The sequence below is a fragment of the Oncorhynchus keta genome, chromosome 3 (assembly GCF_023373465.1).
Source record: "Oncorhynchus keta strain PuntledgeMale-10-30-2019 chromosome 3, Oket_V2, whole genome shotgun sequence".
NCBI classification, from domain to species: Eukaryota; Metazoa; Chordata; class Actinopteri; order Salmoniformes; family Salmonidae; genus Oncorhynchus; species Oncorhynchus keta.
This window is the reverse complement of record NC_068423.1, coordinates 6,076,546-6,101,917: the sequence shown is the minus strand read 5'-3', so window position 1 is coordinate 6,101,917 and position 25,372 is coordinate 6,076,546. Positions and strand designations below refer to the sequence as shown.

The window sequence follows — 25,372 nt, the reverse complement described above, 5'->3', positions numbered from 1 at the left end:
GAAACATATTTATATATAATTAAAACACGATTTAAAAATCATATTAATAATATTTCCATTTTCAGAGAAAAGCTCTTCTCTATGTTATGATATGTGCAGCATAAACACCTTTTTATCCCACACCCCTATGACCTTTCACTTGAATGTGAAAACGTGTTTTTGGAACACTTCACGTGGAATTTCACGTGAAATGATGTGGGTTTTTCCCCCATAAGAGTATACTTGCATGAACAGAAGCCATATTTATTTCAGTCACAAGACCACAGTCATTATAATGATTAGCAGTCCCCCATAAACATTTTGCTCCACCTCAAAGATCGCCATCTCCTTTTATTAAAAACGATTTTACTGACTTAAACTCTGGCCGTTCTCCCTTTCTTTGTCTGTCCTCAGGGGTTTGAGCATGTGTGTCTGGGCAGAGGAGACGTAGTCATTATTTGTGTGCGTCTGTAAGTTGTTGTTCGCATGACTTAATTCCCTAATAATTCCACCACCTGTACACGTGAGGAAACCAGGAATTAACGTCCAGCAAACCTACCGGTTCCAAGTGGAAAAAGCATCTACTTCTTTTTTTTTCTGATAGAAATAACACTATTCTCTATGCTTAGCTAGGTAAATGAGTAATCAATTCATCGCTGGAGACAAATGTGAAACCAGTTATATGGCAGCAAACTGAAACATATCAACATATCAACTTTCCCACAGTAAAGTTAATTAAATGCTGTGCCATTATGCAGAATTTTAATTGTACAGCCTTTTTAACTTGGAGAGATCGGCGCTGTCAAATGTCTTAATTATAGACTAGTCCGACTTTCCTATTTCTCTCATGTTAAATATTAGCCACTATCAGTATTGACTGTCAGTAGGTCTAATAACAACACATATTCAACTGCCAGTTAACTGTTAGTTCCTTTCAGTTGGTATAGCCTGCATTATTATTCCATTTAATTCCATTGTTTAGTTTACCTTCATTTGTTTCCTCTGTAAATGCTGTCACGGCCATGTGGTTGTTGCTGAGGATCATAAGTAGCAGTTCATAATATTTTTTCAAAGACCAGTCCGTAACAGTTTGAACGCAAAGCATGGTGCAATATTTGGCATCACAAAGTTCCGTGGGTAGTGCAAGTTATAGACAAGATAAGGAGATAGCCTACACTATTGTACACTATTCTTCCGATTATAAGTCTATGTACACTAATCTTTCAACAGTACCATGGGTTAAAGAACTGCAGTTGATTTCGGAGGTTTACGTACCCTTAGGTTGTTTAACCACTCCACAAATGTCTTGTTAACAAACTATAGTGTTGGCAAGTCGGTTAAGAAATCTACTTTGTGCATGACACAAGTCATTTTTCCAACAATTGTTAACAGACAGATTATTTCACTGTATCACAATTCCAGTGGGTCAGAAGTTTACATACACTAAGTTGACTGTGGCTTTAAACAGCTTGGAAAATTCCAGAAAATTATGTCATGGCTTTAGAAGTTTCTGATATGCTAATTTACATCATTTGAGTGAACTGGAGGTGTACCTGTGGATGTATTTCAAGACCTACCTTCAAACTCAGTGCCTCTTTGCTTGACATCATGGGAAAATCAAAAGAAATCAGCCAAGACCTCAGATTAAAAAAATTGTAGACCTCCACAAGTCTGGTTCATCCACACGCGGCCGTCATACCGGTCAGGAAGAAGACACGTTCTGTCTCCTAGAGATGAACGTACTTTGGTGCGAAAAGTTCAAATCAATCCCAGAACAACAGCAAAGGACCTTGTGAAGATGCTGGTGGAAACAGGTACAAAGTATCTATATCCACAGTAAAACGAGTCCTATATCGACATAACCTGAAAAGCCGCTCAGCAAGGAAGAAGCTACTGCTCCAAAACTGCCATATAAAAGCCAGACTACGGTTTGCAACTGCACATGGGGACAAAGATCGTACTTTTTGGAGAAATGTCCTCTGGTTTGATGAAACAAAAATAGAACTGTTTGGCCATAATGACCATCATTATGTTTGGAGGAAAAAGGGGGAGGCTTGCAAGCCGAAGAACACCATCCCAACCGTGAAGCATGGGGGTAGCAGCATCATGTTGTGGGGATGCTTTGCTACAGGAGGGACTGGTGCACTTCACAAAATAGATGGCATCATGGGGTAGGACAATTACGTAGATATATTGAAGCAACATCTCAAGACATCAGTCAGGAAGTTAAAGATTGGTCGCAAATGGGCCTTCCAAATGGACAATGACCCCAAGCATACTTCCAAAGTTGTGGCAAAATTTCTTAAGGACAACAAAGTCAAGGTATTGGAGTGGCCAACACAATGCCCGGACCTCAACCCCATAGTAAATTTGTGGGCAGAACTGAAAAAGTGTGTGTGAGCAAGGAGGCCTACAAAACCTGACTCACTTACACCAGCTCTGTCAGGAGGAATGGGCCAAAATTCACCCAACTTATTGTGGGAAGCTTGTGGAAGGGTACCTTAAATGTTTGACCCAAGTTAAACAATGTAAAGGCAATGCTACCAAATACTAATTGAGTGTATGTAAACTTCGAACCCACTGGGAATGTGATGAAAGAAATAAAAGCTGAAATATATAATTCTCTCTACTATTATGCTGACATTTCACATTCTTAAAATAAAGTGGTGATCCTAACTGACCTAAGAGAGGACATTTTTACTAGGATTAAATGTCAGGAATTGTGAAAAAGTGAGTTTAAATGTATTTAGACTTCAACTGTAAATGTGGCAATTTTCATAAATAATCAAACCAGGATTTCTTAACATTTTGTTCGTAAAGGCTCTCCAAACCATTTTTTATGATTCACGAATACTTTCCTTACCCTAAATAATCTAAAAGACCAGAGTATTATTAAATCTACCAATTGTTGCTGAAACAGAGACGAATACGCATATATTGAGGTGCCGTTCTTTCATTGATCCCTAATATTCTGAACCCATTCTGTCAATATATTCTATTGAATCTGTTGACAAATTTCTAACTTAAAGGTTCACCATATTTAAAGGGATGGCTTAAAGATACATTTACAGAAAACCCTGTTGAATGAAAACCCCATGAGAAAATATGTTGGCCAGCAAGTGGGAGGGATGAATTACATTTATTCAGTGTGCGCAAGGGAAAGCCCGTTTCACACTTTCACAAGGTAAGTCTGAATACCAACTACTGAGAAGTGCGTAGCAAAGGCGTTCTCAATTAAGAAATGCGTAATCTCCTACGTTTGGAATCTTTACCCAACAGTATGAGCGCCAACTTTAAGTCAGCAAAAGTAATTTATTGTTCATTAATGTATTGGAAAAAGCTTAAAGTACGAAGTCCATTGACTGATGTCTCCCTGCAAAAGAAAGTACATAAGTTATATGCAGCTATAAGAAAAGGGGCACTATGGATTACCTTCATTGTCACTCATTTTGTTGGATGAAACTGAACTTAGACAGCTTGAATTTCAGTGCATTCAGCATGGAGTATGGACGTATTGTCTCATGATAATGCTGAGGCTTGTGAGATAACTGTGGATGGATGATATGCTGACAGAGAATGGGGGAAAGAAAATAACGATAGTGAATAGGACTCAGGAGATGGATGACAGTGTATTGTCCCATACAAAAACTGCTAATAATGAGTGATTGTGACGCTTAATTAACCTACATGATTGAGTGAGATAATTATTTTGTCTCGATAAGTTAGTGAATAGTAGCTTCACTTGATGTGGGTTTATTGACGCTAGGCCTACGGATCGCTCTGTGTGTGTGTGTGTATGTGTGTGTGTGTATGTGCATGCATGCGTTTCTGAGCATGTTACCCAGTGTGGATGATTTAGGGATTTGTTCTTACCAGTGTATTATATAGGCCTATGTATCTGTACTGTACATATGTGGCTGATGATGCTTGCCCTACATTGGCTTCTTTCCTTATATGTGTTTCAAACACCCACCAGATTTGCAAGGTTGGTGCCGCAATGCAGGCACTCCAGAGGGATGTTCTAGGGCGGACACATCTCCCTTTGTCGTAGTGTTATCTCACATAAAGCAATGGTGCCGTCCTGTTCCAAAGGATCTATAGAAAACCTGGGTTCAACGAGTATTTGTTTTGTTTCAGATGATGCAGTTGATTGAGCTTGCCTGGTACAATGGAACCAATGGAATAGTCCCAGAAGTGCAAACTGCAAACCCTGCCCATCTGACACGCAGGCAGGTTCAATCGAATGCTGAAAGTATTTGAAAGAAAATGGATACTAATTTAACATAGGTCTGGTGTAGAGGGGTGCACCTATTGTAAGACATGTATGTACTGTGCAGTATATAGGATTGTCCTCCCATTGATTGCCTTTAAGATGTGCTGAGATTTGTTGGATCGTTGAGGGAGACACACTGATGGAGCAAGACCCAGTGTGTGTGTGTGTTTTGCAGAACAGTGTTATGACAACTGTCCATCTTCCTCTCTCTCTCTCTCTCTCTCACCCTCTCTCACTCCTCCTCTTTGTCCTCCCTCCGTACTCAGACACCCCTCAGCTAAGTCCCATATGGCACCCTTTTTTCCTATATAGTGCACTACTTTTGACTGGTCAAAATGGCACCCTATTCCCTATATAATGCACTACTTTTACTGGTCAAAATGGCACCCTATTCCCTATATAGTGCACTACTTTAGTCTGGTCAAAAGTGGTGCCCTATATAGGGAATAGGGTGCCATTTGGGATGCAGCCCTCATCTTCTCAGCAGAGATAAATGCAGCCAAATCGACCCAATTAAACAGCTTTGATTGTGAAGCGTCAGAAATAGATCCTCTTCCGCTGTTGCAGTGAAATCAAACAAAACCCCTTATTAGAACCACCTCCCCCCTGTGTACGTTTCTCTCTCTCTCTTTCTGATGTTCTCTCTCTTTCACTCTAGCTGTCTCTTTTCGACCACATCCTTTCTTTTCGACAACATCGAGGTCCACATTGGAAACAAGTGTTTTAATTAAGGGAGTGGCTGCATGACCAGGCTCAACACACCTCTTTCGGAAAGCGAAACAACCTTAACGTCTCCGCATATGCTACTTTAATACAAAAAGCCATTTACATCGCTCCGCTGCTGTTTTACCCTCCCTTCCTGTTCTCCATCACCCCATGTCTTTAAAACTGCTTTGTCTGTTGTAACTGTAAATGATATGATCAACATTTTGTACAAACTTTTTTTGTCTGTAGTTACTGTATTAAACAACATGATCAACATCTTTGTACAAACTTCTTCGGCTGCCCAGAGGCGGAACTGTATTAAAGACCATTCCTCTTCCGATGACCTGATTGCACTAATTGCTCCAAATTGGTGCAGGCCACGCCCTGTTGCACTACACCTGTTCCCACACCTGTTCTCACTCCCAAATCACCACTCCTAAGCCTTTTCTCACTCCTCACCACCTCATATAACCACCATCTCCCCTTCTGAACACTAACAATGCTTTCATGGGGATGCCATGGGTGGCATGTTCTCCTTTTATTTATTTTTTGGCTGGAAAATAATAAGTGAGTGCCTTAGTCAATGGAGAATGTAACATGCTGATGTTAGAGATGCTTGCAATGGCTGCAGTTTGTATGCTACTGTCATTACCTTAGTACACATTGTCCCTATTGTCAGTAGTTATGTCCTTTTTGTTATCTTTTAGACATTTCAGTTTTATAATCTTCACCTATGGTTTTGTCACGCTTGATGCTCTGTTTATCCCCGTTTTGTATTTCCTCTGCAAAAACTGCCTAAACTTTGCAGGTGAGACCGTGGTGATTCGCTAAGGGGAAGCCACAACTCAGGAATGGCAGCTCACTGTTGGTGGTACGGGTGGTGTTTGCTTGGGTTTAGGGGTTATAGCTGGGTTGGAGTAGTGCTGTGCACTGGACCTTGAAGGGGTGTATGGTTCCTGTAACCTCAACCGTGCAAACAGTGCTGCATGGTTCTGAAACTGTTCTCCATTTAGTTTTAAACAGTGCTTCGTGGGTTTGGAATGTTTTAACCATTTTCTGCGTCTCAGGGGGGTCTGAGCTGGCAACCCTGAGTAACGATAGTTACAATCTAAATTGAGTGAACAATCCATTTTGTTATGACATCCAGAAAGCATTGTATGATGTCAAACATGGCACGATGCATAGCTGGCATTTAGCTTAGCATTAGCTGAGTACAACCATTACAATCTATACAATAATAAAAATGCATGATTTGTCAACCATTATTTGAAAATGTGATTAAAACAGAATATACATTATGCTCCCTACTGTGCATAGTGTGCTACAGTAGAAACGACAACACGATATACAGAAACTATAATGACAATGTAATAAGGCACTTACTTGGAAAGGAACGCACACATGTCCAATGTTGTCATTAGTAAAGAAAACCACAGAAGCAATGCGGGCGCCAGCCGGTCGGTATATTTGCCAGGAGGAAAGAGTTTGCAAGTTACAGTGCATTTGGAAAGCATTCAGACAACTTGACTGCTATATTTTGTTACCTTACAGCATTATTCTAAACTTGAATACACCATAAACACAATACACCATAATGACAAACCCGTAAACATTTATTTTTTACATTTTAAATGTATCAAGTAAAAACATACCTTATTTACGTAAGTATTCAGACCCTTCGCTATTAGACTCAATTGAGCGCAGGTGCATCCTGTTTCCACTGATTGCCCTTGAGCTGTTTCTACAACTTGATTGGGAACCAGCTGTGGTAAATTCAATTGATTGGGCATGATTTGGAAAGGCACACACAGATACTTTACACAAATAACATGGGGATTGGATGAGGATGTGGATTAGTAGTTGTGGTTTCTACCCGGGGAACACAAAGAGGAGAAAAACAATAGGGGTGCGCCGATCTCGTCATACTTACATTTGTAATCCTATCTGTTTTATCACACCTGAAACTCGGTGTGATAATCAGATTTACTCGTCATCTAAAAAACATAAGTGCGCTAAATGCCAGTAAGCCTATAACCCAAGTGCGTATGACTGCACTATCAATCCAAGCACATCTCAGAGCACATCTGTATGTTTCTTTACAAGTTGTTCCAAGCTAAGAAACAACATTTCCCGACAGCTGAAAATGCACATGTTTTACTTACTTAGTCCTATTCAATTATCCACCAAATAGGATAATAAATAATGCATGGCTGGCTACTGTTGACCTGCATTTATGCCAGACACAGATTTAGTTGAAGGTATTCACTCGCCCTATACTTTAAATCAAAGTGTATTGGTCACGTACACAGGTTTGCAGATGTTATTGCAGGTGCAGAGAAATGCTTGTGTTTCTAGCTCAAACAGTCCAGTAAAAACACCTAGCAATAAGCACAAAATCCAAAAAGAAAGAAATACCCCATAATTACAAAGCGAAAACAGGTTTTTAGACATTTTTGCTAATGTATAAAAAAACGAAACAAAACTTGAGTGGACATGATTTGGAAAGGCACACACTTGTCTATATAAGGTCCCACAGTTGACAGTGAAAAAACCAAGCCATGAGGTCAAAGAAATTGTCCGTAGAGCTCTAAGACAGGATTGTGTTGAGGCACAGATCTGGGGAAGGGTACAAAAAAATGTCTGCAGCATTAAAGGTCCCAAAGAACTCAGTGACCTCCATCATTCTCAAATGGAAGAAGTTTGGAAGCACCAAGACTATTCCTAGAGCTGGCCAACCGGCCAAACTGTGCAATCGGGGGAGAAGTGCCTTGGTCAGGGAGGTGAACAAGAACCCGATGGTCCCAGAGTTCCTCTCTGGAGATGTGAGAACCTTTCAGAAGGACAACTATCTCTGCAGCACTCCACCAATCAGGCCTTAATGGTAGAGTGGCCAGACTGAAGCCACTCCTCAGTAAAAGGCAAATGACAGCCCCCTTGGAGTTTGCCAAAAGACACCTAAAGTACACTCAGACCATGAGAAAGATGGTTTCAGATTCTCTAGTCTGATGAAACCAAGATTGAACTCTTTGGCCTGAATGCCAAGCGTCACGTCTGGAGGAAACCTGGCACCATCCCTACGGTGAAGCATGGGGGTGGTAGCATCATGCTGTGGGGATGTTTTTCAGCGGCAGTGCCTGGGAGACGAGTCAGGATCGAGGGAAAGATGAAAGGAGTAAAGTACAGAAATATCCTTGTTTAAAAACCTGCTCCAGAGCGCTCAGGACCTCAGACTGGGGCAAAGGTTCACCTTTCAACAGGACAAGGACACTAAGCACACTGCAAAGACAACGCAGGATTGGCTTCGGGACAAGTCTCTGAATGTCCTTGAGTGGCAGGGCCAGAGCCCGGACTTGAAGCAGATCAAACATCTCTGGAGAGACCGGAAAATAGGTGTGCAGCAACGCTCCCCATCCAACCTGACAGAGCTTGAGAGGATCTGCAGAGAAGAATGGGAGAAACTCCCCAAATACAGGTGTGCCAAGCTTAGCATCATACCAAAGAAGACTCGAGGCTGTAATCGCTGCCAAAGGTGCTTCAACAAAGTACTGAGTAAAGGGTCTGAATACTTATGTAGAAATTGAAAAACACATTTGCTTTGTCATTATGGGGTATTGTGTGTAGATTGGTGTGTGTGTGGGGGGGGGGATTGAATCAATTTTAGAATAAGGCTACAACCTAACCAAATGTGGAAAAAGGGGTCTGAATACTTCCCAAATGTACTGTAGGTAGATCAATGCTTGTTCTGTTGGTCATAAACATTATTATACTTGGTTCACAGCAGTCCAATCATCCTGATACACCACCATGTCTGAGTCAATGACTGATTTCACCTTTATTCCATTTACTTTGCACTTAAGTAAATCACAACGCTGTTAAAACTACACGAGAATCGATTTAATTTAACATAGTGATTTCAGGAGTAACATCTAAACAGAATGATATGCCCCACCAACATTAGACAACTATACAGAAAGCCCTCATTGCTTGAATAAGTACATTAAATATGTGATTAGAGAAGAGTCAGATGAACTGAAATAGCAGAGCAGGTGGCTATCCTTTTCTAAGAGGTGTATTATAAGTAACGAATGTGTAGGGGACTTCTGAGAATGCTAGAGACTTTCTTTGTGGCGCAGCAGAAAGATCAGAGTACCCAAAATCCCAGGTGGGGTCATATTGAAAAAGCAGTACTTAGTGATCATGTCAAATGTAATCATCTTGCCACTGCTTCAAAATGTTTTTTTTTAAACATTATTTTAGCTGAACAGGACCACCACACAATGTCCTGAAGACTGTTAAAATGAATGTCCTGAGCGTGTTAAATACGTCCCAACATGGTCCTCAGTGACATCCTGGTAACTTACAGGAACTAGACTAAGGTCCCCCATAGAATGTTCCCTTGGGACAATCACGCAATGTCCTAATGACGAGTAAAATGAGTCCTGAGAACGTCCTAAAAAAGTATTGACATGGTCCTCAGCGACATCCTGGTAACTCAGAGGGAACTACACAAAGGTCCCACGAACAATGTTCCTTTGGGACCATTATGAAATGTCACTAAGGATGACGTTCTATCAGAACCAAATAGGAACCTATTTGTAATGTTCCCTCGTGGACATCAAAATAGCGTCGGGTAGTTTGAGTCCTGAATGCTGATTGGCTGAAAACTGTGGTATATCAGACAATATACCACAGGAATGATGCAAAAAGTATTGTTTACTGTTCTATTTATGTTGGTAGCCAGTTTATAATAGCAATAAGGCACCTTGTAAAAAATAAATATATATATTTTATTTTTGTTGTTGTAATTTTTTTATTTTAATTTATCCATATCCTATAACTTGGCACACCCCTAATAAACAGACATGTTACTTTACTTTACTCTCTTTATTGCTCCCTTGGGGAAAATGTGTTGCAGTATCATGTAGACATTTTAAAATGGTGTTTAAGAAAATAACCATACAAAAGGACAATACAAATTCATGACCGTTATATACAGTATGTTTCTCATGGTTCGCGCTTGGCCCATTAATTCCAGCGAAGATAGATACAGTTTAACGCTACAGCATACAATGACATTCTAGAAGATTCTGTGCTTCCAATTTTGTGGCAACAGTTTGGGGAAGGCCCTTTCAACATGACAATGCCCCCGTGCACAAAGCAAGGTCCATACAGAAATGGTTTCGTGATTGGTGTGGAAGAACTTGACTGGCCAGCACAGAGCCCTGACCGAACACATTTGGGATGAATTGGAATGCCGACTGCGAGCCAGCCGTAATGGCCCAACATCAGTGCATGACCTGACTAATGATCTTGTGGTTGAATGGAATTAAGTCCCCACAGCAATGTTCCAACATCTAGTGGAACGCCTTCCCAGAAGAGTGGAGGCTGCTACAGCATCAAAGGGTGGACCAACTCCATATTAATCCCCATGATTTTGGAACGAGATGTTCGACGAGCAGGTGTACACATACACTACATGACCAAAAGTATCTCTCATTCTGTATATAGGACAGACACTTCAAAACCTGGTTCCTTATGATACATTTCTTGACTTCCTGGTTTGCCATTTATGAATGTGTTACTCAATGCGATTATATGGGATACAGTGGCATAAAGTACTTAAGTAGTACTTTAAGTAGTACTTTAAAGTATTTTTTACTTAAGTCGTTTATTGGGGGTATCTGTACTTTACTATTTATATTTTTGCCTACTTTTACTATACTACATTCCGAAAGAAAATGTCCCTTTTACTCCATACATTTTCCCTGACACCCAAAAGAACTCGTTACATTTCGACAGGAAAATGGTCCAATTCATACACTTATCAAGAGAACATCCCTGGTCATCCCTACTGTCTCTCATCCGGCGGACTCACTAAACTCAAATGCTTTGTTTGTAAATTGTGTTGGAGTGTGCCCCTGGCTATCTGTCAATAAAAAGAACAACTCCCGGTGATCACCCTGTTGAATGTGCAGTCACTAAATAATAAACTGGATGAGTTGGCAGCAAAGGGCTAGATTTGAAGATTCATTTAATCTGCTTTACAGAAACGTGGCTCAAGCAGGACAATATCAACATTGATGGATACACTTATTAGAGCAGATCAAGACATCACAAATCAATAGGTTGGGGGCTATGTATCTTCGTGGATTATCGTGTAGTGTGATTGAAATTCCTGTTGTATCATTCGAGTCGTATCATTCAGGCCATTCTAACTACCATGTGAGTTTGGACAGATTACCGTTATTCTGGTCTAAATGCCTGGACCAAACAATAAAGAAGCTGCTGATAGTCTTACAGATATGGTTTCAATGCTGCACTTTCACAATCAACTGACCAGCCAGTATTTGCTTGGGGGATTTTAATACACTCTACCTCTCCTCGCACCTCCCAACTCTGCAACAGTATGTCACCTGTCGAACACGCTCAACTTGTATCCTGGACCAGTGTTATGGCAACGCAGAGGATGCATACAAGGCAGTGTGCAGAGCACCCATCGGGAAATCAGACATAACGTTATCCATCTCCTACCGAGATACAGGCAGCAGGTGAAACGAAGAAAAAAAAACCTGTAGAGAAATCCATTCAGGTATGGACAGAGGAGAGTCGGGAGGAGCTCAAGGATTGCTTTGACGTCACAGACTGGGAGGTACTCTTTGACTCGTGCAGGGATCCCCACGAGTTTAGTTGACAGACAGCATCATATCATACATACAGTATTTCCCAACAACAAGCCCTGGGTCTCCAATGACTTGAAAATGTGCCTCGATGAAAGGAAGTTTGCATCCCTGAAAGGAGATACTGATGCTATAAAGAGAAATGAATTCCGGTCAAAAATGTTGAAAGCTAAAAAAGGACTACAAGGATAAAGTGGAGCAGTGGATCTGTCCAGCCAATCCAAAACAAGCATGGGAAGGGCTTAATGCAAGGATGGGAGGAGAAAGGAAAAGAACATACGTAGCAGACTGTTCATCCTTTGTAAACGACCATAACTGCTTTTATGGAAGATTCGATAACGTCGATTTTAAAAGACTAATGTAAACAAATATGAGCGCATCCCCAAACCCTCTCCTGTCAGAGAACGAGGTGGCTTCAGGCTTGTCACATATTAAGCCACATAAAGCACCGGGCCCAGACGAACTATGGGGCAAAGTACTGAAGGTCTGCGCCAACCAGCTCAAGGGAGTCTTCACACGACTGTTTCAACTCCTGCTGAGCACCTGTACAGTGCCAAACTCCTGGAAGCTGTCGGCCATTGTACCAGTGCCTAAGAAGGCAGATGCTAAATCACCAAATGGCTTTCGACGTGTGGCCCTCACACCGCCTTCAGGCCAAATGCATGGAAAGGGGTGTGTTGTTGTTCTCCATCTACACTAATGAGATGAATATCCAAGGAAACAATGTGAGCCTTTTCAAGTACACGGATGACATGGCTCCGTTTTTAAAAACATATGTTTTTTTTTTAGATGCTACGTCAGATGGGGACAGCTATTTTAAACAGACCAACAACCTTCAAGAATGGTGCCGGTCAAGTGGAAAAGACAAAAAGGAGCTGATCAAAAAAAGAAGAAAGAAAGCCAACGCCTGTTTTTAAATCGGGATATTGAAGGGGTTTGGGATCCGCCAGGAAGCTCTGGAGAGGGTGGACAGCAGCTTGGTGGAGAGCATCCTCACGTTCAATATGACAGTCTTGTATGGTGAGGAGCAAAATCAAACTCACCAGAATAGCAAACACAGCCAGCAAAGTGATTGGTTGACCACAGGCAACATTTCAGCAGTCTGTTCCACAAAGCAACCAAAAAAAGAAGGCAACGGCTATCATTGGCGTCCCCTCTACACCCTCCGTTCGAGTGGCGTCCCTCTGGCCGGTGGTTGAGGATGCGTTCAAACATGAATTTGTTCCTTGTGCTGTTGTATCAGTATACATACTTATCTATCCAGTGCAGTTGGGAAAGCGGTCGCTTGGGTGTGAATGTGTCAATGCCCTCTGTTTAGTGTATGCAACACGATGGACTGACTGGTTTAAATGTGTATGATGTGTGAATGTATGTGATCCTTTTCATGGAAGGTGATGCCAAAGAAAAATGTCCATCCTGGATGGGCAATAACATTTTATTCTGTTCTTTACTCTGTACTTTGTTGAAGCACCTATGGCAGCGATTACGGCTTTGAGTCTTCTTGGTGTATGACACTACAAGCTTGTGTGCAAAGCTGTCATCAAGGCAAATGGTGGCTAGTTTGAAGAATATAACATATTTTTGAATTTGCTTAACACTTTCTGGTTACTACATGATTCCATATGTGTTATTTCATAGTTTGATGTCTTCACTGTTATTATTGTACATTGTAGAAAATAGTAAAAAATATAATCCCTTGAATGAGGTGCCCAAACTTTTGACTGGTACTGTAGAAGAGCTCACCAACATCCAAGACTAGCGATACATTAATTCAGCAAACAACCCAGCTGATGATCTGACTAGAGAAAAGATTTGATCAGAGCTCTCTAAACCAAGCACATGGCAACGTGGCCCTCCTCTTCTACCCCAGTCTCCAGAGCAACGGCCCAAAGACTCTACTCCTGAGCCATCAGAAGATCAATCAGAGGTCAAGAAATCCTTCTTCTGTGGTACAGTGACGTTCAACCCTTGTGCTCAAGATTTCAGCATACACAAATCCTATCAAGAGCTCCTAGATGCTGCTGCTCAAGTACAACACATTATCAACCACTTAACCGCAAGTCCCTCTGCAGCAGACTACCTTGATGCAGAGCTAGATCTACTCAGAGAAGCCCAGCTAGACCGTTGTAGTGAAGACTTGGCATGCCTACAAGCCCAGGAATCGCTCTCATCCACTAGCTACATACTCGGCTTAGATCTGCAGCACCTCGGGACTAATTCGGGTGCGAGGGATTCTACGTCACAGTGACAGGATGGATGTCTCCAGGTACTATCGTCCTAGACCCCTGCCATCCTGTCACAAAGCTAATCATCCAGAACTACGATGACAAACGGAACCATCCTGGGACCTCCCAGCATCCCGTCTCCACCTATACAAGCCAGCCTTCTGTTCCACAGGGATGGATCGCTTCAGACCCTACAACATTAGGCTTGACAGTAAAACAGAAACGAGATGTGCCATAATGTTCAAATGCTTGACTACTCGGTCTGTGCACATGAACTCCATTGACACTGATTCCTTTCTTGTGAAAGTATTCAAATGAACACTTTTAAGTGCTATCCTCTGGGGATGCAATGGACATCGTGCTGTATGTTTCTACCCAAATAAATTGAAATTGATTTCAATTCAATCCTATATCTCGCTCTCTCTTACTCCTCCCAAATCTGTTTCCCTCTTTTCAGTTATTTTGCCTGGTGTAATCTTTCTTTGTCTTGGTAGCCTGGTGGAACAGGCCTGCTTTTGCTCACATTAACATTTCAATGTGAGCGCAGCAGTCAGTCTGCTTGACTAGGCTAGTCTTTTGTTACATCCGTTGACGCAAAAATGGTCTCAATAAATATAGTTGTCGGCTATGCACATTCTGCACTCAGGAATGGCTGTGTTAGCCAACCTCCCTCGACAAATTATTTTGTTTAAACTTTACATTCCAACGCCATAAATACGGACTATATTTAGGTATACTACCTCACATCATATGGTTCTGTAGAAAGAGGGAGAGACAGTTGGTTTTTCAAAATAATCAGTTTCATTCCTACACCATAAGTGGAGGCATATACAACCTAACATTATAGTTTTTGTATACCTTTAAGGAGAGAGCGAGAGAGGGGGGGGGGACACTCGTTCTGCCTCCCTGGTTTGGAATCACTCCTGCTATTTCCTCCCTGGTGAGGGCATAGCGTCACTCGAAAGAGAGATCCAGCCAAGCTTCTCGTGTATCCCCCTTACCCTCTTCACCCTCTGTGTATTTTGTAATAATATATCACTAGCTTGACTCAAGCTTATAACGTCCATGTCATAGTTGAATAACCCAGCTCAACTAAGAATGTAGTTTCTGAAGAGCATTTGTCAAAGTCCCCAAATAACTACCACTATATTGTTTGTCTAATGTGTTGGGCTTTTTGTTTATCTCCTCCCTCTCCATATGACAGTCTGTTTCTGTAACCATTTCTACTGACCGAGTTACTTGGTAAATGTGGTTTTGCTGTAGTAAAAAGTCCACAACACAGTAAGTCACGATGGAGCCGTTAAATGGGACATAAATTCCTCAAGCAAAGCAATGGCCAGAGTGAACATGAAAACGTAACCCTCTGATGTGTTGACCAGATGACATAACACACACATACATGCGCACGCACATATTCGGACACAAAAAAAACACACACACACACCCACGCACACACAGGAATTTGACAAATTCCAAATATGTTAGATGCAGGTATTAAGTGTTTTGTCATTCTTCTGTGTGAACTTGAAATATGAAAAGACCATCAAACAACTCTCCAGAAAACGTTTGAAACACTATAAAAGCTCTCCGTAAAGCGTTGCACATCAAATCCTAGGATAGGATAAGTAATCCTTCTCACTCCCCCCTAAAAGATTTAGATGCACTATTGTAAAGTGGCTGTTCCACTGGATGTCATAAGGTAATGCACCAATTTGTAAGTCGCTCTGGATAAGAGCGTCTGCTAAATGACTTAAATGTAAATGTTAACTCTGATTATTTCCCCATTGAGTAACTTGACTCAAAAAAACAACTCCGTTAAAACAGTTGTTCAAGGTTAAATTAGTGAAACACATCAATCAATGATATGTTTTTAATTCTTCATTTCCTACTTTTAACCCCTCCCCCTGAAACAGAACTGATAGGTGGACTCAGAGATGCTGTGATGTCACGATACCCCTCAAGGCCGTTTTTTTTTCCTTCTTTTTTTCTTTCCTGTAATTACTCTTAATTTGAGAAAAATAAAATCATCAAAAGAGATATTTTGTACACGAAGAAAATCAATTAGGGGTCCACATCTAAATATTTCTCCTGGTGTTGCTCAAAGCTCAGAACACTTATCTTATCGAACAGAAGATGCGTTTCAATATAAACATCTCCACATGGCCTGTCTTCCCTATGGACCTAGGCCTACATTCAAATGCAATAAAAATGCAAGCGATAACAGTTCTGAAAATGCAATACGTTTTTGTTCTGTCGCTGATGCTACGTATCAGTGTGATACATGGTTCATATTTCCCCCTTTCAAGGCTATAACATTACAATTGTATCGCTAATCGGCTGTGTTTGTAGATCGACCTGAGGTGAATGAGCCTACAGCAGCCGGGGTCATTTTTGCTTGTTTTTGTAGTTCTTCAAATAGCATTTTAAAAGTTTTGTAGTTGTATAGAAATGCAGTAAATCAGCTTCAACTTTGTTGGACTGAAGATGTTAACTTTGGTAACTTCCTGGGCACGGTTTCCCGGTAAGCGATGGAACTTAAGCTTACCAGGGTTTTAATAATGCATCTTTCCACAACTGCTGAAGGTTTCACATGCGTTTCCCAAAACACTGTGTATTGAGAATGTTCAAGTGCGTCGTTGGAGCATGTGTCAATAGGATCGAAAGAAAAGCAGTGCTGCTCTCATATCAGCTTTCTCCATTCAAATCTTACCCTACCATTAGAAGTATTCCACAATACTGATGACGGATCAGCTCCTAGAGCAGTTGTATTCAAAGTCATGTTTGAAATATATAGGCTTTAGTAGCCTATACTGTATACTGTTATCTTTTAATCCAGTCATCGCAGTTTTCCTTTGAAATATATATTTTTTGCCTTTGCTTGTTTGAAACAATTACAGACATTGGCAAATTTGTCTTTGTGGTCAACTTTGTTCTGAAGTTATTGGCGGTCACAGAGAGCCAGAATCAAGACGTTTATGTTTAGTGGAGATCTTCTGTGTATAAACTGATGCGGAAGAGCAAAGAAGCATCTAAGCACTTAGCAGTCGGTAAATAATGCGAGTTTTCAAAGTGCAACTTTCGTAACAATGGTTTTAGGAAACAGCTCAGAGATAGATACCAATGCATTAGCAGTCTGGTCTGCTTAGTTCATTGACTGTAATGTAACTAGAAGAGATGAGGGATGTCTCGCTTCCTCTTCCGTCTCTGACTGGAGTGTGAATTAGCCATCGAGGAGGTAGAGTGTGGCGATTGTGTCTGCTTCGAGTCTAAACTGCAGCGACTTTCTATTGCATGTAGTAGAGATAGCAAAGCCATTTTCAGTTTGAATATTGTTGCTATATCCATACAGTAATCCATACAAAAATGTGCTATTTGTGGCCTCACCATAACATTTTGGAATGTAAAATCAAATCGTTCAACTGAAATTGATACCAGGTGGTAGGTAGGTTTGTTGAACGAACTCACCTTTGGTAGAGATGACACACTAAACATAAACGCTCCCAGTTTTCAAGCATTTTTCAAATGGAAAAGGGGGCAGACAGGGCGAAAAGAGGCACTACAGTTACCCTTTTAAGTGATTTGAATGTCTGTATTATGGATTAAATGTCCTGGCATTGTCAGAACACTATTTGTTTCTACAGACTAATTGTTTCTCCTTAATTATACTTTGGCTCAATTACAGCACATTTACGAAACTATTGACCACTTGCACGGTCCTTACAAAAGTACTTTTTATTCAACCTGAAAGTTTCATTCAGCCTGAATGTTTTCATGTGGCGGGGGATAACTTTTTCCACATGTGGCGTGATGCTAAAGCCAGAGAGTGCTAACCCAGTTGATTATTTGGGTCTACAACCTAGAAAATCCCAAGATATTAAGTCACACTAACTTGCTGTAATGCGTATGTCAATGGCCACTGTCTTCTTCCCGCCAATTGTATATGATTCATACGCTGATTTGCTGTTGAATCAAATTCGGTTACAAGGCTCATCATAAAGCAAACACACACGGAAGTGTTTCTGCCTGTCCAGATGTGTCGTGTTGAGTTGTCTCTGCAAAGGTGTCCTGGTGGTCTCCCAGAGATAGTTTTGAGTTATTGATTTTCCTGCTGGAAATCTTTAATTGTGAATGTTAAAAACTTCCATCCATGTTTCTGTTCATTGACTGTATTCCTTATGAGGTGCACATAGTTGTGACTTATGGTTTGATGAGTATCTTCCCCACCTAATGCATCACAACTCCATCAATCTTTTTCACACGTCTGTGTTAAGCAGTCAGCCTCAAAGGCAATACCTCCACAACCCACAGACCAATCCAAGTCACTGGTGAAACACTAGGTGCCAAATGAGGCAGTAAGATTTAAGGTTCACCTATGGGTCATAGGACATCGGGTGATGTTCAGAAGGCATTGCTTTACAAGTATAACTGATGTGATGTGTCACCCCCATGCGGGGCACGGGCACATGCCACCTCAGATTTGTTCCGTTTAAAAATTCTAAATAAAATACTAGCCACCTAGCAGTTTTATGAAGTTGGCTTTAGCTAACCCAGACAGGTTCCCAATGTCCCAACCTCATAACTAGCTACCAAGAAGCCATTTCAGGCTATCAATGAAGTTAAGAGGTAGGCTTACAGTGCCTTTGGAAAGAATTCAGACCCCTTTACCTTTTCCCACATTTTGTTATGTTACAGCCTTATTCTAAAATGAATTCAATAAAACAATTTCCTCAGCAATCTACACACACTACCCCGTAATGACAAAGCGAAAAAGGTTTTTATAAAGTTTTGAAAATGTATCAAAAACAAACATATCTTATTCACATAAGTATTCAGAACCTTTGCTATGAAACTCGAAATTGAGCTCCAGGGCATCCTGTTTCCTTTGATCATTCTCAATGTTTCTACCACCTGTCTACGGTATATAAGGTTCCACAGTTGACAGTGCAGGCCAGAGCAAAAACCAAGCCATTAGGTCGAAGGGTCTGGGGAAGGGTACAAAAACATTTCTGCAGCATTAAAGGTCCCCAAGAACACAGTGGCCTCCATCATTCTTAAATGGAAGAAGTTTGGGACCACCAAGACTCTTCCTAGAGCTGGCCGCCCGAACAAACTGAGCAGTCGGGGGAGAAGGGCCTTTGCTCAGGGAGGTCACCATGAACCCGATGGTCACTTTGACAGAGCTCCAGAGTTCCTTTGTGGAAATGGTTGTCCTTCAGGAAGGTTCTCCCATCTCTGCAGCACTCCACCAATTAGGTAGAGTGGCCAGACGGAAGCAACTCCTCAGTAAAAGGCAAATGACAGCCCCCTTGGAATTTGCCAAAAGGCACCTAAAGTACACTCAGACCATGAGAAACAAGATTCTCTGGTCTGATGAAACCAAGATTGAACTCTTTGGCCTGAATGCCAAGTGTCACGTCTGGAGGAAACCTGGCACCATCCCTATGGTGGTGGCAGCATAATGCTGTGGGAATGTTTTTCTGCAACAGGGACTGGGAGACTAGTCAGGATCGAGACAAAGATGAACGGAGCAAGGTACAGAGAGATCCTTGATGAAAACCTGCACCAGAGCGCTCAGGACCTCAGACTGGGGCGAAGGTTCACCTTCCAACAGGACAACGACCCTAAGCACACAGCCAAGACAATACAGGAGTGACTTCGGGACAAGTCTCTGAATGTACTTGAGCGGCCCAACCAGAGCCCGTACTTGAACACAATCGACCATCTCTGGAGAGACAGGTGTGCCAAGCTTGTAGTGTCATACCCAAGAAGACTCGAGGCTGTAATCGCTGCCAAAGGTGCTTCAACAAAGTACTGAGTAAAGGGTCTGAATACTTGTGTAAAAAATTTGAAAAACCCATTACTGCCTTGTCATTATGGGGTATTGTGTGTAGATTGATGAAGGGGGAACAAGTGAATACATTTTCGAATAAGGCTACAACCTAACAAAATGTGGAGAAAGTCAAGGTGTCAGAATACTTCCCAAATGCACTGTAAGTAGATCACTGCTTGTTACGTTGGTCATAAATATTATCTTTTCTTTTTTTTTTACAATATGGATTACGGGTTAGGGTACTAGTGGCATAAGAATATACATTTTTGCCTGGGGGGGTACATTCTCACGTATTTGGTTCCCCCTCAGATTTTTTGGGGTGCATGACGCCCCCGAGTATAGCTTTTCTGTTTGTTTTTAATCAGTAATGTATTTCTTGTTGTGGTGTTCTCATAGTTTGCATGAGATGTGATATTGCTGTTTCTATCGAATGGCCATGTTATCTTGACTGTTGTTGTCATCTTTTATGTTTTTAGATGATACGTCACTGCGGATAGATGGGGGCTCGTCTGAGATGGGCAGGATCTACCGAGACCAGCAGCCCTCCATCAAACATGGTCAGAACCGAGCGGTACGCAACGCACTGGGGGGAGGACTGGACATTGATACCCTGCCCGACAACATGACCCATGTGGTGGTGAGAAATTGAATGAGTTATGTTTAGTATAACTCTTGTAGTGGTAAGGTCTAACTAACAGGCAGCCATCTGTGATGATATCGATAGCAATATTGTTATTTCCCCCTCTGCTCAGCATCTTGTTAGTTGCCATCCTAGCACCCACATCACGTTTGCTCAGGATCAGGCTCATGTGACCGACTGCGTCTCCTGCACACCACATAACACTCTTAGCCCTAAAGCCTAGGCCCTCTCTGTGACACAGCTGGTAGTAGGTAATTGGCAACATCTTCATTAGTCACCGCTAATAACCACATCTCAATGCATGGCTAAGCACTTTGATAATGGGCAGCAGTGTGTGACCCCAGCAGATGAAGCCAATTGATGGGAACACGTTGGCTGAAGCTATGACCCTTTATCAGGGGTGACTGCTATTGGGATATTAATGACAGGTGTATGGTAATTTGCGAGCGAGCCTTTTTACCCACAAGGAAAAGCTATTTTAGGCTTTGGGGTTAGGTTTAGAGTTTGAATTAGGGTTTAGGAGTTGAGGTTACGTTTAATTTTAGGGTTAGGGGTTTGAGGTTAGGGAAATAGGATTTTGAATTGGAATACATTTTTGGGTTAATAAAATGTGTGTTTAAATGTGTTTGTTGGATTAGTTGGTGTGGTGGGGACCAGTGTATCATCTTGCTCTTACTACCACATAAGTATAATTTCTGCCAAATAAATTGTGATTAGCTTTTCTCGGCACTACAAATTGACAACAGATCCTGGCCTTGTCCTGTCAACTTAGCGTGTGTGTCCTCTGGTTTCACACAAGACCCACTAACTAACTTCTCACCGCGGCAGCTCTCGTTGACCAATCTCAATGCAGCTTAGGTGTTTCAGCCCTGGGCAAAGTCTGGGGATCTGCCCTCCTCTCAGACCCGGAGATTCCCCCAGAAACAGTGCCTTGTGTTGGGTCTCGGGGAAGGAGAGAAAGTGGGTCACTCGCTGTATGTGGAGCATCCAGATCGTCATTGAGAACACTGCATTTAACTGCTCCACTTTCCCAGCCCACACCTAAACCCCAGCACCATTGCTCTCTGTCACCTTGAAGCAAGGCACACATTAATAATGTGATCGAGTTCTGAGATCCGTTATTAAATAGATAGAGAGGCTTACAATGCCAAAGCACTGAGATCATTAGAGTATGTATACAGCTCCCCCACCTGGTGTAAATGAAAATACAGTACATGGAAAGGACCCCTGGTGTCACTATGCACAATAGTTAACTCCAACCTCTATTACTAATTAGCATCATAGCTATCATCTTACCATCATAAGGACTACCATCTTCCACAGCCATACATATTAAGAATACAATAGAATAGCCTCCTGCTCTAGATTGAATCAAGGGTAAAGATTTCATTTTACTACATAGCCATAACACCTTCATTACGCATCTATAAGTATTTCATGAACGTGTTTTAACAGGTCCTAACCACATTAAAGGTTAATGAAATATATCCATAGCATATCTATAGCGCAATTCATAAGATGCTATGCAAAAGCTCACATTTAGGCATCTTAATAGACACGTCATTACAACGACAGCGTAGTGTGATCATTATGGCTGTTCTCTAAAATGTGCCATACCAGTGTTAGTGAATATGCCTAAAGGCCAAACCACATTTTGGAAATGATGCTGCTATATAGCCTGTACTAGCCCCATTTCCCGCACCTACCGGTATAGGCCCGTGACTTAAAGTATGGTATTTCTCTTCTCAATGAGGTCAATGGTGCATGAAGATCCCCACAGTGTTGAATCCTCAGGGATTTAAATTTGACAGATCAAAATCGTGTGATTGAGGGTCAAGGCTCTTTCGCAACTCATTAAACAGCCCTCCTCCACATCCCTATTAGGTTGAGCATACTGGTCTATAACGCACACATAAAGGGTCTATTTATGAATTATATGCAGTCAAAGTAAAGCTTATCTATTTTCCCATTCATTAAGCATGCAGCATTATAGCTAAGCATTTCATGGTTAATTACCTGTGCAGTTTGCCACTGATCTATAACACCAACATTAAAGGTCTATGTATGATTTATATGCAGTCAATGTACTGTCACTTCTATTCTCCCATTAAAGTATTTATAAAGCATTTATAAACATGCCTCACTTATCAAAAAGTATACAGACACAACACAACATTAAAGGCCCAGTACAGTCAAAATAAAAACAATTTCCTGTGTTTTTCTATCATATTGTACAACAGCTAAAACTAACATTTTGAAAAAAATCAGTGTTAAATCAGTGTTATTTTCTGACAGTTGCTGGTTAAAAATACAATCTACACAGGACCTTCTAATCCGCAGGTTTGCATGCGAGGGAATTTCAGCTTTCCATGGTGACATCACCATACGGTAAATTGGTTAATAGACCAATAACACAGTTCCAAACCACTCCAATAAGAGACCGTTTTTAGTTTTCCCCCTCCCCCCAGATCATTCTCAGACAGTCCTTGCTTGACAAAGTTTTTTGCTAAAAAGCTATTTGTGCCCAGTTAATGGAAATCTATTACTGTAAGGTACTTAATTGTTACCCAGTAATGACTTGATGTTGGTCTAAAAATTGCTGCATTGTGCCTTTAAAGGAAATATGAACATTCTATTTACATTTTCCAGATGTAGCTAGCACAGAAAATAATTGCTGAGGAGAATCCTACTGTTGACATTTTTCAGTTAGACTTTTCTTGAGTAGATTTGACAAAGATTCATATTCAAAGCCTATGTGGTCCTTTGTAGCTCAGTTGGTAGAGCATGGCACTTGTAATGCCAGGGTAATGGACTTGATACCCAGGAACACCCATACGTATGGGTGTATGTATGCATGTATGCATGAATGACTAAGTCGCTTCGGATAAAAGCATATACACTGAGTTCTCAAAACATTAAGAACACCTGCTCTTTGCATGACAGACTGTGCAGGTGAAAGCTATGGTCCCTTATTGATGTCACTTGCCACTAAATATTAGGAAGGTGTTCCTAATATTTGGTATGCTCAGTGCATATGAGTCAAACATTTATTATACTGTCAAAATGGACAAATTGTGAATAGTTGAATTTCTATTATAGTCAGGCTCGTCCAAACCCTGAATTTTGTGAGACTTGTGGTAATCAAATTTATTGGTCACATGCATGTGTTTAGCAGATGTTATTGCGGGAGTTGCGAAATGCTTGACTGCATAATATATAATATAATAATATATGCCATTTAGCAGACGCTTTTAACCAAAGCGACTTACAGTCATGTGTGCATACATTCTACGTATGGGTGGTCCCGGGGATCGAACCCACTACCCTGGCGTTACAAGAGCCATGCTCTACCAACTGAGCTACAGAAGGACCACGACGTAAATGGAGGTTGGGTTTGTTTCAATCCTGCCCACACGTCCATGGTTGGCAGCACACAAGGAATCATCAATGCAGAGTGCAGTTCCACATGACCCTGTGATAAATGTGGGCTAGCTAGGGACCATCTGTAAATTACACAATGTACATGGGATAATATGTGACCGACTGCTTCGATTCAGTCTAATGCGGCAAAATAATTGAATTGTGTTTTTCTTTTTACATTAGATAAAAGTAGCGACTCAGAACTACAAAATTGTATATCATACACTGTAGTTGAGGAACAATAGGAAAGTAATTCTGCATTGAAAGTTGAACTTGTAACCCCACTTTTGAGCAAATGGCCCTTGAATGTTTTGGTACACCTACTGGAGAGCTCTTCTTTGTTTACAACTATTGCGCATCGTTCACACCCTCTTAAGTCTTAAACCCACCCATCTCTTTAAGGATTCACATGTGCTAAACAGAGTGAGTAAGGTAGTGTAGTAAAGAACCAAAGATTTCAAGACTGAAAGTAGTAGCCTACAATAAGGAGAAACTCCAGGTAAAAGTACACTAACTAGTCCTTGGCCTATATTCTAATCTGACTTTGGTGCAGGTCATGTTGTTCTTCACATTAATGTCTCTAGTAAACACACACTATCTCAAATAAAATCATTTTTTGTCACATGCACAGGATGCAGAAGGTGTAAACGGTACAGTGAAATAGTTACTTGTAAATTTGCATAGCAGCACTATTAAAAATAGAAAGTGTCCAGATAAAAATATAGCATAAATATTTTATCATTATTAGGTGATGCGTATCCAGACACTAGGGGTGTGCCAAGTAGTCGGACAAACGAGTATCGTAACGGATATGGGCAATTTTCTGGATACAATTATGATCAGAGTATTTTTTTGTAATTATCTATGATCAGAAAAAATATGTTTTTTGGGGTGCCAGCAAGCATGTTTCTTACTTGTGAGAGTTTTTAAATCAAACTGTATTGTCTTTGAGTCACTCATATGCATGGTCTAAATAACTCAACTGGCTAGTTTGTCTGTCTAAAGAGAACGTTGAACCTGCTGTTCTGATTGGATAGAGTGAAGCTGTATTTCTCCGTCCACTCGCTTCATAATTTCACACAAACACTTTTCCTCGCATTGTTTTCGATCTGATCGTTTAGATTGCTGCTGCCTGTTACTATGATAAATCAACATGGCGAGGACATTTGTTATCAATGTGCATAATATCTAACAAGTGGGGCAAGGGTTTGGGAAAGATTAAACGCTAATGCGCATTCTGACTGAGTGACAGCAAACTTGGCTGCCTGCTGCAAATTGAGGACAGACACACATACAAACCCACCCCTCCGCACACTGCTCTTAATCTGCAGCTTTTTTTGCAGTGAGAACATGCAGGTTAGGTGTTTTGCCAACATCTATTCAGGCATATTAAAACACTTGTTTTTTCCCCGATCGCGAGTATAATCCGATTCAACTGTCAATTTACAGATACGAATATAGATATGTCGGCGCACCCCTACCAGACACACTTGTCTAAATTGATGGGTCATGTGAAATAAATGCTATAACCACCCCCCATCCACATCTAGCTAAGTGGATGGGTCACTATTGTCTAGGCGTGTACACATGTTTGTGAAATACAATAGATGGCTGTAATCATCC

At 41.2% G+C, this 25,372-nt stretch overlaps 1 protein-coding gene across 2 annotated transcripts in view; it reads left to right on the top strand.

The window, feature by feature from the left end:
* The window catches only part of plxdc1 (plexin domain containing 1), a 90,575-nt gene that overhangs the window by 5,366 nt on the left and 59,837 nt on the right, over positions 1-25,372 (top strand). For both annotated transcript variants that reach the window (XM_035747402.2, XM_035747393.2), the window contains exon 2: positions 20,166-20,326. In XM_035747402.2, coding sequence (XP_035603295.1) covers positions 20,166-20,326 — 161 coding nt within the window. The remainder of the gene's footprint in view (positions 1-20,165; positions 20,327-25,372) is intronic.